The sequence below is a fragment of the Notothenia coriiceps genome, unplaced genomic scaffold (assembly GCF_000735185.1).
Source record: "Notothenia coriiceps isolate Sejong01 unplaced genomic scaffold, NC01 NC01_scaffold00028142, whole genome shotgun sequence".
Lineage (NCBI taxonomy): Eukaryota > Metazoa > Chordata > Actinopteri > Perciformes > Nototheniidae > Notothenia > Notothenia coriiceps.
This window is the reverse complement of record NW_011360843.1, coordinates 23,359-37,506: the sequence shown is the minus strand read 5'-3', so window position 1 is coordinate 37,506 and position 14,148 is coordinate 23,359. Positions and strand designations below refer to the sequence as shown.

The following is a 14,148-nucleotide window of genomic DNA, read 5'->3' as shown; positions in this document are numbered from 1 at the left end:
CATGTTTGGAGAAACCTTAAAGAAAGGCATCAGTAAAGTGGAACTTCTGTGCGAACTATTCATAGCTTATACTGCACTGTAACTTTTTATTCATGTATTTTTTCTTTTAATGTTTATTTTATTATCTTTTCTTTTTAATGAATGTTTTTAAATGCCTTTGTCTGAATGTCTTTCATTTTTGTAAAGCACCTTGAATTGCCTTGTGTTGAAAGGTGCTATATAAATAAACTTGCCTTGCCTTGCCTAGCAGAAAAGAATGACTGAATTCAAGACCTCCTAAAGTCTTAACAAAATACAAACAGTATAAGTTTGTCGGCTACCATGATATATGATTTAAAAAAGTTTTAAGGAAGAAAAATACTCCACAAAAGTCCTACCAGCTCTCATATTCACTGTTTACCCATTGTAGTGTATTGTTAGGTTTCATGCAAACAGTCAGTTGTGTGTCTGCATATTGGCACATACATTCTGCATATTTCCCAGTGGATTAACAGGGTGAGGCTATAGTGTTTTGTCATTTGACTGCTAAGGTTAATGTTTGGTGGACCCTCCCCATTTCTTCTCATGTTTTTCTGTAGGCCTAATTGGTTTGTGGTGATGTTTTAATGTCTGACATCATGTATTTGTCACATATTCCATCCATTTTGAAGAGACATGACAGCATTAGATTTGTTTCCGCCCATGTGCTGGTCTAGTACAGCATGTAGGGATTCTGTGGGGCAGATGCCAAGCCACCTCATGTCTGCTTTGAGGCACCGTCTGCTCTCTCCTGTTGCTCTCTGTTTGTTATTCAAAGCAGTAATATGAAATGTGTGAAAGCTTCATTATAGGGACATTCAGCTTCTCTGTGTTTTATATGGTGAGTGTAAGCCAAAATAGTCACTATGTAGTCTCAAGTCAGGTAAATACAATCTCCTATCAACAATAAATGCTCAAAGTCTATGCTTCTATTTGCAATATATTGTAAATGATCTCAAAATTAACTCCATCATCTATATTCCCGCCTCTAATTTAGAAAAACATGTTTCAAACCACCTTCAGACTGTTTGCGGCATCCAACAATGTGTTGGTTGAAATAAAGCTCCACTCTTCTGCAGAATGAGCATAGTGTAACATTTACATTTCAGGAAGATCAACAGGCTACCAAACTAGATACTAACTACTTAATGTAAAATACTGATAATTACACATTCCAGGAACTTTATGATATTTAACTTCTGATAATTCTGATGATTCAGAATGCCAAACCTTAAGTCTGGGACACTTTTATAGGCCAATAAAGATTTGATATCTTTGAGCACAGATAAATCAGCCATTTAAACCCAATCCTTATCGTTTAGGTTCACATTAACTCACTTAAAGGTGGGGTAGGTAAGTTTGAGAAACCGGCTCGGGATACACTTGTTATATTCCATGGAATGCTCTTAACATCCCGATAGCAATGAATATCTTAAGTGTTTTGACAAAAAATCCATCAAAAAATGTCATCTGTGGACGCCGTAGTAAAAAGCACGACCAATCATTTTAGCCGGCCCGGCTAAAATAACTGGATGGCCTACCTGCCTGTCAGCCTTCCATCTGTGCACACATTTATCTCGTGCCCTCATTGGTCATGTGCGCGTTCGTGTGTGTCGTGTGTATTTTCAAATTCTAACGCACTCAAGCTGGTTTCTCCAAAATTACCTACCCCACTTTTAATTATGTGGAGAATATAAATGAACATTGTCAGAGACTCGAGGCTGTTTTTTTTCATTCACATTTTGTCTTTATCAAACGGCTAAATTGCTGTGATTAAATCTGACTTGGATCATCTCCTTGGAAAATAAAACTGGGGTCAGTTTAGCATGATATAATATGTTTTAATCAGCTCCTGGTTTGCTTTGGCCTTCAACATTAATGCATATTGAACTGGTACAGTGTGGCAGTGGCTACAATGCCCGAGGACGGGCTATCCATGAACTTAACTAAGGAATTAAATACCAATTAATCTTTTTACTTATGTCATACAGTTTTGATAATAACACTGTTTTGTTTTGTCACTACAGAGATTCAAGGATGAGAAACGTCCGTGCAAAAGCTCTCTTGCTGGCAGGAGTTCTTGGTCTGTTTGTCCTCCATCTCTGTAAAGACTTTATTGACAACAAAATCTTCAACCTCGAAGAAGATGTGAGGGAAGATAAACGTCAAATAAGGCAACTGATACAAAAAAAAACCTATGTGTATTCCTGGACAGAATGTCAACAAAATATGTCTGCCGCCAACATCACAGGCTTCAAAACTCTTCCTCAGCACATCCAAGACTTTCTCTATTATCGACACTGTCGCCATTTCCCCATGCTACTGGACCTTCCTGACAAATGTGGAGGAGCTGATAAATCTGCAGAAGTCTTCCTTCTGCTGGTCATTAAAAGTTCCCCTGGCAACTACGACCGTCGAGAGGTGCTGCGTAAAACCTGGGCTAAAGAGAGGCTACACAATGGTGTGTGGATCCGGAGGGTCTTCATATCAGGGACCAAAGATACTGGTTTTGAGAAAGAGAGACTGAACAAACTACTCAAGGTAGAGCAACGTGAATACAATGACATAATCCAATGGGACTTTCATGATTCATTTTTCAACCTCACCTTGAAGCAGATCCTCTTCCTGGAATGGATGGAACGAAACTGTCCAAACGCTCGCTTCCTTCTGAATGGTGACGATGACGTCTTTGCCCACACAAACAACATGGTCGAGTATCTCCAAGGCCTAAAGGACAACGATGGAAGCAAACACCTCTTTGCTGGCCATCTGATCGCGGGCCAAGGGCCTGTGCGGGAGAAAAAAAGCAAATACTATATCCCAGTGCAGGTGCAGAAGTCAGAGTCATATCCCTCTTACTGTGGTGGTGGGGGCTTCCTCCTGTCTGGTTATACAGCTATGGTTATATACAACATGTCTCGGTCTATTACCATTCTTCCCATTGACGATGTTTACATGGGGATGTGTCTGGCCAAAGCAGCACTAAGTCCCGCTTCTCATATGGGCTTTAGGACTTTCGGACTGCGCTTGCCTTCAGCAAGTAGAGTACAGAGCGTAGATCTATATGATCCTTGTTATTATAGAGACCTCTTACTGATACACAGATTCTTATCAGCTAGAATGTATTTCATGTGGCATAAACTATCTGATCTGAATTTAAAATGTGGACCTTGAGAATATGATTCCTTGACTTGTGTAAACCTTATATTACACTGATTTGTGTGATCGTTGGAGTGTCAGTTCAGTCAGGTTAATCTAAGTATCCACTTTTGTACGAAAGTATGACTTCTTATTATCATTGCTCTGCTCTTTTGAAGACACAGTCTAACCTATTTTAAGGTATACTCTTAAGTTATTCAATTATTCATATAAATACATTTATATTAAAAAAGCTAATTTTACAAAGTGTCAATCAATAAACATTTACAAAAACTGTTTCCACAAAATTGCTTTATTTCAAACACGCGAGGGATTTAAAAAAGATTACAAATTACATGAAATTAAGCCACTGAAAAGTACAACAATTACCACAGTATAAATGAATTAAGGAAAATATAAAATGGCCACAATATTTTTTCTAAATATATCTTTATAAAAGAAAGATTTTTTCTGCCAACCATGCGTTATGAACATTCAACTTTTTTTGTATTGTTTCTTTATACATCATACTGTTTAACAAGAAAACATGGACAACTAAAAACTCTACAATGAACGTGATCTTATGTGAAGATGGCCGTGAGAATACAACTTTTGTGGAATATGTATTCTAATACTTTACTAAAGTAAAAATACTATTACCAAACTGGGTATTGGTACTGCATTCAAAACCTTACTTGTGTTAAAGTATGAAAGTATTATCAGCTAAATGTACATAGAAGTTATCAAAAGTACAATGAGTCCTTGTGCAGTCAGATGGTCTCTGTTTGTATATGATGTTTCTATATTAATGTTACTGCTGCATTAATGTGTATCTGAATATGTAAGATTGTGCTATTTTTCACTCCTTTATATACTGCTGGGTAGTTTAATCTACAGCAATGCCTCATATTCTATATTACCACATGTCTATAGCTGTGTTAGCTTTGTGACAATGCATTTTCAAGCTAATCTAAAAGGGATTTATGGGATTGTCAGCCTTTAGGGTTCTCTCTCTCGTCCTGCATGATGGCTTCAATTTGGTTTCCCAGGCCAGAGAAACAAGGTCGCTCCTCGAAGTCGTACGCCCAGCACAGCTTCATCAAACTGTACACCTGGTGTCATAAATGACAAAAATATAATATTCAACAAAGTGAATAACTGTTATTTAAATGGTTTTGTATGAGAGTTGTAGTGACTAGTTCAACAAGATGGGGCAAAATGTTTACAACACATTTCGTCAACAGCAAAGACTCTTGTAATTTTCTTCCAGAATTAAGATAAATATTTGCATAATGTTTTTTCATTTTGAGCAACACTTGCATTGTATAAAACAGAGGCCACATCATTACCCCAAAGATGATTTCCATTATAAGTACCTTAACATTGCAATATATTTGTTAGAGCTAGGTAGAAAAAGTGACAAATAAAATACCTTTTTAATACTAGTCCTAGACAAGGACTACTGCATTTCAACTATTGAACCACAAAGAGTGAACATACCTTGGCTGGGCAGTTTGGAGGAGCTGGCATCCTCCAGTTATTCTTTAGAATATTTGCCAGATACATTGAAATGGACTGACTCTGCACATTGTTTCCAATCTCCCGCATACATAGCTAAAACATTAAAATGAAGGAAAGATTGTTTTAAAAAGGGGGAAATATTGAAACATTTTGAATACATAAAGACAAGTAAGCTTCTTACTCTTTTTGGGTTGGAGTTGATGTCGCAGTAGCTGAAGAGCTCGTGAAGAACGACTCCAAAACTCCAGACATCTGACTTGTGGGAGAATCTGGACTCATTGATAGACTCTGGGGCATACCTGCATTAGAAGAGCAGTGTATGGTTGAATATAAGGCTACAGTTGGCAGCTGATATGTTAGCTTAGTGCAAAGCCTGGAAACAGCTATATCCGTATCTGATTTGAACGAACATTAGGCCTCGGCACAATCCTTCACAACATTTTTCATTTATCATTCAATGCTAGGGACATTTTGGGTCCACAAACTGCAAATAGTTATATATTAATGCAATTACACTTCAGATAAAAGAGCATTTGAATGTTTAATAATAAGGATAGCTACCAGAAAATGGGGCTATCTCCGGGTTGCGATACTCTGTAATATTCCTTGTCAAAAGGAACAATTTTGGTCAGCCCAAAATCAGCTATTTTTACCAGCGACTCACTGGCCACTAGGATATTTCTGGCTGCGAGGTCTCTGTGCACATAGCGCAAGGTCTGCAGGTGCTCCATCCCCTGGAAATGAGAAAATGACAAAACAGAAAAAAATGAAATATATTTTGTCCATGTCTAATTTGTTTTATGCTGTGCAATCATCATTTGGTACTAGCTTATAGCTTGTGAAAATGTAGTTGATTTGTGGAAAAAAAAAAAGATACCTACATTTTTTTTTTAATATTAAAGCGTATTCTTGTTTTTGAAAAGAACTTGAATCTCAGTATTCAAAAGATCAATGTAAAAGTAGCAAGATTTTGTCAGGCAATAATTCAATCGCTGTCAATTCAAACAGAACCTTCTCGAAGGTTGTAATTCTAACTGTTTGCATGAGTTGAATTCATACATCTGACTCTTACCTTACAGATCTGAGAAGCAAAAAGCAGCAAACGCCATGTGTTAACGTGAAGTCGGTTACTATCCAAGTAGTTAATAAGGCTGCCATAGGGTAGGTACTCCATCACCAAACTCATACTGAGGCGACCTGTGAACAAACAAACATTGAATTTATTCAACCCAATCAATTACAAACCCTGAAACACTAATAACACTTCCAATTGTATCTCTTGTATCTGTATAAGTCCCTCTGCACCATGATCTAACACTGATTTAAAATGTGAAGTAAAATGTAAATCCTGGATTATGCAGAAGATGCATAATAATTGCCATATAATAATTATAGTATAGTATACTATAACAAAAAATGACACCAAGTCTGGCAAATAACTGTTTTTAGGACATTTAGTTAAAGCCACAATGGTATTTCCTTTTGTGTACTTCTCACTTAAGGGAGCAAAGACATCTATTAAACAGTGATTACAAAAAACGAACTCTTTCCAAATAGAATATATGATTAATCAATTATACATTTAAATAAGCAGTCTTACAAATGTGTTCTTTTACTGAAGTTGATGACCACATTTTAGAACATCGTGTGCTATGTTTGCAATAATTGTTTTATTACCTGTGCTGTAACAGACTCCTTTGTATTTGACGATGTACTCATAGTCCAAAACGCTGAGGGTTTTGACCTCCTTCTTGAAGTCCTCAAGGGTCGACAGCTTGTTGGGCTGCAGCTTCTTAACAGCGACCATCTCACCAGTGTTATCCCCCAGCGGGTCATAACGGCAAAGTTCAACACTGCCAAAGTTTCCCTGGAAAGATTTTGACTCGTTCAGTCAGTCACATCCCAAAAACGTTTAAATTACCTCACCACCATGCCCTCACAACAGCCTGTTTACACCTGTTAGTCCATCAAACACAAGGTCTTGTGCACCACTGAGGAAGTCTAAAACGACAAGGGTTGATTACAAATATAAAAAAGGCTGTGTATTTTAAGTTGTCTTAACATCCTGGGCATACAGACAATACTAGCACAGTATCTTGACAAGATTCATTAGATTTTCTCAAAACACAAGATCATGATCATTAAAGTGCACCGATTGTCCAAAATTCTAAATATTGTAGTCCTATTGTGGCACTGTAGACTTACTTTCCCCAGAGGGGAGATGTATCGTAGGTGTCTCTCCTCAAACAAAGTCTGTTCGCCTTGATCGGGGCTGAGGGCTCTCCACACAGGGCTCTGTGCCACGGGCTCAGTGGCGTGCAGTATCACATAGTCTGCCATGAAACACAAAACACAAGTACTGACTTTTGGTTTCCTGATGTATTCAATTCACCTGATTCCAAAACCACTACACATGTTGTGAATGATCACAGATACATTTAGTTATTTAACTGAAACACACTAAACCCTTTGATAAGATATGTGGTTTATACTGGTTGTATTCATTATGAGCAAAGTATTGATACACATGATAACCTGAAGTGATCAGACTGTTGAGTTGACGGATGATGCTGCGACAGGAGGGTCTGAACGCGGCCTGGTAGTCCATGCACTGACTGACCAGATCGGCCAGCTCCGTCCACTGGGAGGGAGGCAGCTGCTGGAAGCTCTCGTAAAACTGTCGCTTCTGCAGAAAACATCAGTGACTCGTATCATTCACTGTACTATCCCCATAGGCTAGATGGTAAAATGCATGGTTGCATTTAAGATCTGATTCACAGGTTTCATCACCTTCAATACCAGTTACTTTCCTCAACCGACTTTTTAATTCACTTGAACTCATAAGTAGCTTCAGCAGAGTAATGCAACAACCTGTTACTGCTACCAGTTAGTTTATATAAAGTACAAAATAAAAGTAGTACCTTATCCAGATCACAGCCCTGCAGTGGTGTGTTCCCATTGTTGAAGATTTCCCACACAGTGGCACCAAAGCTCCACTTATCACACTCCAGAGTCAGGTTGTCTGGGGCCTCCAGCACTTCAGGGGCCACCCAAGGGATCCTGTCTAGGATCACTAAACAAACACACACACACACACACACACACACACAAATAAATAATGCTCATGGACTAGGTTTCAACCTTTTAAATGTGTTAAACATATTTGGATGTCATTTTGTTTTTATTTACCTTGAGATTAAAGTATGTATGTGTGTGTATACAGCAAACACTTAGCAAGTCCATCCACTTTTTTATAGTTACTAAATGGTTCTATAACTACAGTATCATTCATCAGGTGTCTCTACTTCCCTGAAGATTTACCATTCTTCCCCAGCATGGCCACACTGATGCCCGGGTCACTCAGCTTTATGAACGGAGAGCTGCCCTGTGATGGGTCACCTTCTCTGGCCAGCAGCAGATTCTTTCCGCAGATATTTCCATGAACAATGTTCTTTTCTTCCTGTTAGGCGGTATATGTTGACTTATTATAGTGAGCTGCATCGTTCAACTTTGACAAAGTTTAACTTGTCAATCCTGGGACTAGTAGTAATGCTCTACATTAAAACGTTTATCTTACCAGAAAGTTGAGGGCTGATGCGAGCTGCTTGGCTACGTCAAGTTTCCAGCTCACTGACACAGATCCCCCTCTCTTCAAGTAAAGGTCCAGGGCCCCGTACTTGACAAACTCCTGCACCATGATGTCTGTGAGGCACAGGGAGGTTTGTTTCTACAGCTGTACTTCAAACCAGACACAGGGTCAGAAATGCTCACCAACAGATAACAGACTGAGTCGGGGTCAGATGAGGATCTGATGTGAGGACACTTTTTTCCAGAGGCTGTGTCGTCATAGCAAAATTTGCACCTGAAGGAACCTACTTTGAACCTTCCACCAATGAGGTTTTTAGTACTAAGGCAGCTTTTTATATATCTGTGCCTGTCTGTCTGTGGATAGTTAACCGTGCAAGATACAATCTCTTAATTTTACAGATATGGAAGTTAGATAAAAAAGGAAGGCTGAATTGTGTTGTTTGCACATCAAGGGACGTGTAAATGACTCTACGTTTACACATATAGAAAACATAATACACATTAGTTTCATGAAGCTGACAATAAAACTGTAGCAATGAAGCAATCGTCTGGATAACCTTGCAGTGTGGTTTCCAGCTGCAACAGCGATGCTTGTGTTCTTTTCGGCTTGTGAGCCTGTGAGTGTGTCATCGAGCTCCTGGAGACTTGGCATCACAGCTTGTGTGAGCAAATTGCAAGTCGGACTTGAGTTTAGACTTACTTTTGACTCCTTGAACACTAACACCATATACCAGGAGGAGATGTTTGTGTGAAATCTGGCTCATCAAGCTGGCAGCTTCAAAGAATGACTGAGAGAAGGAAAACAAATAATGTGTATCCAAACTAATGTGCTATATCTATGAATAATTTATAAAACATTTCAGTGTTTTTTAATCTGAAGAAACCCACCTCCCAGCAATTTTTATGAACAACGTCGAGCTCTTTCAGGAAAACATCTGTCACGTGTTTCTCTCCATCACGAATGTCGGTTTTATAGCCTTTGAAAATTCGAGTGAAGGATCCCTGTCCGAGGCATTCAGCCTAACAGAAAAAAAGCATCAAAGTTTCCTCCATCATAATCAACACAAAGTACATTTCTTGTTAGACAGTAGTGGTGTTTGCATCATAGTAGTTTTAACGATTGAAGGGTAATTGGAGCAACATATTAGAAGAGAAGACACTCATCTTGATATTCAGATATACTTTAGAAACAGGCATCTTTAAGTTGGAGTCCTATATACACACTCACCCATTGAAGGTCTTCACATTTGATCATGTGGAACTGGATATGACTGAATTTGTTTCTTTCAGGCGTTGGAGACCCCTGAGCTTCTACAGAGCTGTTGTTGCGTATGATTATCAGATTTGTAAGTTCTGTAAAAAGAGCAGAAAACATCATGGGTATGTTTATTGAGGTTACAGACATAAAGAAACATATCTAATTTCAGCAAATACAATTAGTTGTAAAGTTGATACATGACTATTACATGAGTTATTGAGTTATATTGGATACTGCACTGTTCACCCTAGTAAGTTATAAGCCAATTGCAATAGTATTCTGGCATGTTTCAAAATAACACTGCTCCATGTGCTATGTATTGGCAGTGCATGTGAGCTGAGTTTCTGTTTTGGTCATAGATCTGAATTATAAAAACGGTATTAAATGAAGGGTAATACTTTTAACAAAGCTACATATTTAACCATACGTATTGATTGTTTGTCTTGTTATATACTATCAATGAGTTGGAAAACACACCTTTGGGTCGGGGTGGACTGCAGCGGCCCAACTTGACAGGTACTTCAGCCAGAAGCAGCTTGTTGTGTTGGTAATAGCGGGTGAGCTCCCTCAAGCTGGAAAACAGTTTCTGGACACCAGGAAGAGTGTAGTGCTCATTCTTAATAATGAGGCAGTCTTTATAATCAAGTCCAAGTGGAGTCTGCAGAAATGTAAATAGTTATCAACACTAAAGAGGTTGTTATAACGAAATCCTTGTGTAGACTTCCAGCAAAAGTGCAAATGTTGTGAGGGAAAAATGACATGAATATTACTTTTGCACACAGTTAAGTGTGGGAAAGTACCCACATATAATTGTTTTTATTCATAAATAATTGCATAGTCTGCATCCGTGCAACAGACTGAAACCTGTGATTTCAAATTGCTTAAATAGGCTGCCAATCGAGTTAAAGGACATCAGAACATCTTTTTATTGGTCATACAAAAGTGCACCCTGCACAGACATGAATATCTAAATCAAATGTATTTTGTGTATTGTGTTGCTTCAGCACAAAATCTTTACCTGCACACAGACGGTAAGGAAGAAGTTGTCATAGTCTTTTGGACTCTGCCGTAGAAGAAACGCACTTCCTTTAAACCCCGACTTTTTCAACTTGTTGACTGCAAACTCGGATCTGATAAAACAAGATGCATAAAACAGCTGCGTGTGAAAGATGGCTTTGGATTTAGCATTATCAAAATGACTCACGTGATTGGGCCATGGCAATGGTTCTTGATCCCCTTCAGAATACTTGGAGGAGCAATGTCTTGGCAGAAGTAGTGGCTGGAGTCTGTGGTCAGTCTGAAGTAGCCATCAACAAGAGACACAAATGAAAGTGCTTCCTTGAGACTCTGGAAGTTGGCTTCCTGTTGTGCAAATCAATAATAAATAGACATCATTCTTTGCATAAAATCCAAATAGCAAAATCTCAAACAAACATAATGATTGGGGAAATCAAATACGTCCTTTACCAAGCATCTGTCATCTTTACGAGTTATTGTCACCATCCTGCTGTCTTGGGGGACCTGCTCATGGCAAACCCTCTTTATATTGATGTCTATGATATCTTTGAAATCACAGAACATTTGCCATTCCTAAAAAGGAATGAAAAAATGGCTAATTATGCAGAGCAAGATGAAGCAAGGCCAAGCAGATTTGTGTTGAAACTGGGAAGCACTGTCATCTTCTGGGAGGGATAAAAGAATAACCAGCATGCCTCATTTAAAACCTAACTTAAGTCTAATGTATTCCTACCAGGACACCCTCGGTGTGACGACTTCTACTGGTTTCAATCCCAGTTTCCCCAGTGACACGCACAAGACAGAAAGCTGACATCGAATGCGAGGGAGAAGAATTCACTTGGAATGTTTCGCTTCCCAGAGACGGCTCGATGCCGGCCAGTTCGATCAGGTACTTGAGCTTCAAGCTGCTCTCATCAATGGAGCAGTTACCAAGCTTCTTCAGGAAACGCTTGAGGGTGTTTCGGATTCGAAAACGATCAAGCCGGTTCCGTCGCTGGATGTCGTGTCGATGTAACTTAGGAAGGCAGGATTTGTAGCTGAGAGAGGAAGAGAATAACACTTGTATTTACTCTGAACTAAAACAAATATGTCACAAATCAATATAATCATTATTTCTGAAAGAGAAAAATGGGATCTATCAAAGTTTTAACTGTGAGGCCGGGTTTAAGGAAAATGAAATATTATCCTAATCTAAGTACCTGACAGTTTTGCAGAGCTCTCTGACACTCTGATGACGCTCCTTAGCCATTCTCCACAAGTCCAGCACGGCCAGGCTGAGGCATTCCTCCTGGGCACTCAGAGGTGGGCACACTCCTGCTTCACTAGCAATAAAGTCACTTCGCAACTTTATCCCAAAAGAAATGGACAGCACAGTCTTGATGATATATCCTTTTCATGCAACTGCATTTTCAAAAAATGTGTGTGATAAAGATTTAGCATATAGCCTACAACCTCATTGATTAAATAATTAATGGTATATTTTTTATATTTAATATTAGTTAAATATACCATGAAAGGACTTTCGAGCGAGTTAATACATGTTGTATACTTTACCTGAGTAAAGAGATAGTCAATGACACTGTAGTGAAGCACTGGACTGATTTGGTCTCTGGTCAGACTGAAGCGGTACGATGTTCTTGGTCCTTGTCCAAACCAGTTTTCAAAGGAAAACCTGCTCACCAGGAATAAATCATATACTATGTAAGTTTAACAACAACGTTATTCATTCCTGGACTTTCCAAAAAATCTGAAATAAATACCATCCCATAAATGATTTAAACATACTCGTGTTAAATGTATAAGGTAAATGAGACACCTACCTGACTCTAAAGTGGACTTGTAGGTTTTCTTCTGTGTTGAACATGTGCGATGGAGGATACCAAAATGAGAGATCGGAGGATGCCAAAGCAAAAAGACTTTGGTGAACTGGTAAGATTCCTAGAGAAAGAGATCACGTCATGTAGCATGAAGTTATAAATTGTAACATAGAATATCACAGTTTAATTTATACACTTTGGTACGAGAAGCCCTAAGTCATGGTTATCCAGTAAAATCTTACCACATTTTTTGCCTGCTTGGATGCAAACATTTTCAGCAGAAATTTGGCCGGCTGTAATGTGTATTATGGTTGCGTTCTTTGTGGCTGGGAAGAAGTAGAGGTGCACTTGTAAACTTGGACTGGTGCTAGAGCTGGACCTCTGACTGCCCCCCCGCTCTCTGATCACCAGAGGGGCCGACTCCTCCTCGCTGAGATCCATGGGTAATTCTGAGGAACAAATCTAGATTACAGGCTCGATAGGGTCACATCATTTGAGAAATGTCATACATAAAAATAGTTTTTGGCTTTTGTGAATATATTTCTATACTATATATCTATACTATACTTTTCAGGTAGTTGAGTCATTGTTTAGTTTTCATTAAACCCTGTTCCTAGCAGTGTATTGAAGTTGCATCATCTTTGCTCACAGGAAGTAACAATGCTATAAAACATGAAGACTCATTAAATTCAGTTGAAATATTATAACATTACAATTCTACAGAAACATTACATTTGCATACATTGCATCAATAGTTTATTAAAGAATTGTTGTTTGCTGACTTTTTATGTAACCACTGTGGTTATTTGTTAACAATGTTTGTTGTTTATTTTTTACTTATACATCTAATCCTTTCTGTACAAGCAAGCATAAAAAGCCTAATTACACAACTGAGGCTCAGACTTTTACTGTTATTGGATGTATAATGTGTTGCCATGTTGTTAAAATACAAATGGTATGTTACATTTGTCGACAACTCTACCATGACTCAAAACATTTGTTCTAAATAAGTCAAATGTAGATTTATGGGGATTCCCGTTGTATCAGACAAACCACGTTGGCTGTGGCTGAATGAGAAGCACAGTATGTAGACTTACAAATAACCTGAAATAATTTATAATAAGGTTGCACCATCCCTTATTTGATTAAAATATATTTAGCTTACTTTGATAAGAACGAAGATCTGTTTACTTCTCAAATCATTTACATTAACAAATATAAATTACAGCTCTAAGCCAAGCTTTAACGTCGCAGCACATTCTCAACATCGTATTATGGTTATAAAACTGACACTTCTTTACACACAGCTTCTATTTACAGATTTAATAGTAAACATTATATCAAGATATTTGTTACTTTTACCTTTTACTTTGCACAGCAGTACTCCTCTTTGCGATCATTTGTTTCTGTGAAACCAGGTCTTTCGTCTTTGACTTCTGCGTTTCAGCTGTATTAGCCTGTGTTCACAGGAAGTTCAGGGTTTCCTGATTTAGACGAGCAGATGCGACACTATCAACAGTATCTCGTCTCTCACAGTATGTGCAACTTGTTGAAGTAGAACTTGGCTTGAGAAATGCTCCGTTTTAGAAAACAAAAGGGAATAATTCATATTTTGTATAATACTTAAATACTATAATACAGTATAATAATGAAGTGTTGAGTTAGGGTGTGAACAAGGTCAGAATAGTGTTTCTATTTGAATGTGTGTTTACCTTAATGAGAGGAGAGTAGTGGGCTCTGCTGCTAAAGCTGGTCACAGGTCTGTATACAGGTCTCTCTCTGATGTGTGTG

The 14,148-nt window shown here is 38.3% G+C and overlaps 2 protein-coding genes across 2 annotated transcripts; one reads left to right on the top strand and one right to left on the bottom strand.

The window, feature by feature from the left end:
- The first annotated feature begins 1,999 nt into the window (after positions 1-1,999).
- LOC104958016 (UDP-GlcNAc:betaGal beta-1,3-N-acetylglucosaminyltransferase 3-like) lies at positions 2,000-3,192 on the top strand. The gene has a single exon (XM_010785711.1). It carries the CDS (start codon positions 2,056-2,058, stop codon positions 3,190-3,192), a length of 1,137 nt encoding a protein of 378 aa, XP_010784013.1. The 5' UTR covers positions 2,000-2,055.
- Positions 3,193-3,451: 259 nt separating this feature from the next.
- Positions 3,452-14,148, bottom strand: jak3 (Janus kinase 3 (a protein tyrosine kinase, leukocyte)). Its single transcript, XM_010785710.1, has 25 exons — positions 14,070-14,148; positions 13,720-13,814; positions 12,600-12,806; positions 12,361-12,478; positions 12,095-12,212; positions 11,740-11,885; positions 11,274-11,577; positions 10,991-11,113; positions 10,728-10,885; positions 10,542-10,653; positions 10,001-10,181; positions 9,494-9,618; positions 9,154-9,285; positions 8,966-9,053; positions 8,255-8,379; positions 7,999-8,137; positions 7,599-7,750; positions 7,213-7,363; positions 6,883-7,010; positions 6,355-6,544; positions 5,750-5,874; positions 5,239-5,411; positions 4,859-4,976; positions 4,657-4,770; positions 3,452-4,268 (listed from the first exon to the last, which is right to left on the bottom strand). Exons 3-25 carry the CDS (start codon positions 12,796-12,798, stop codon positions 4,149-4,151), a joined length of 3,339 nt encoding a protein of 1,112 aa, XP_010784012.1. The 5' UTR covers positions 12,799-12,806; positions 13,720-13,814; positions 14,070-14,148; the 3' UTR covers positions 3,452-4,148.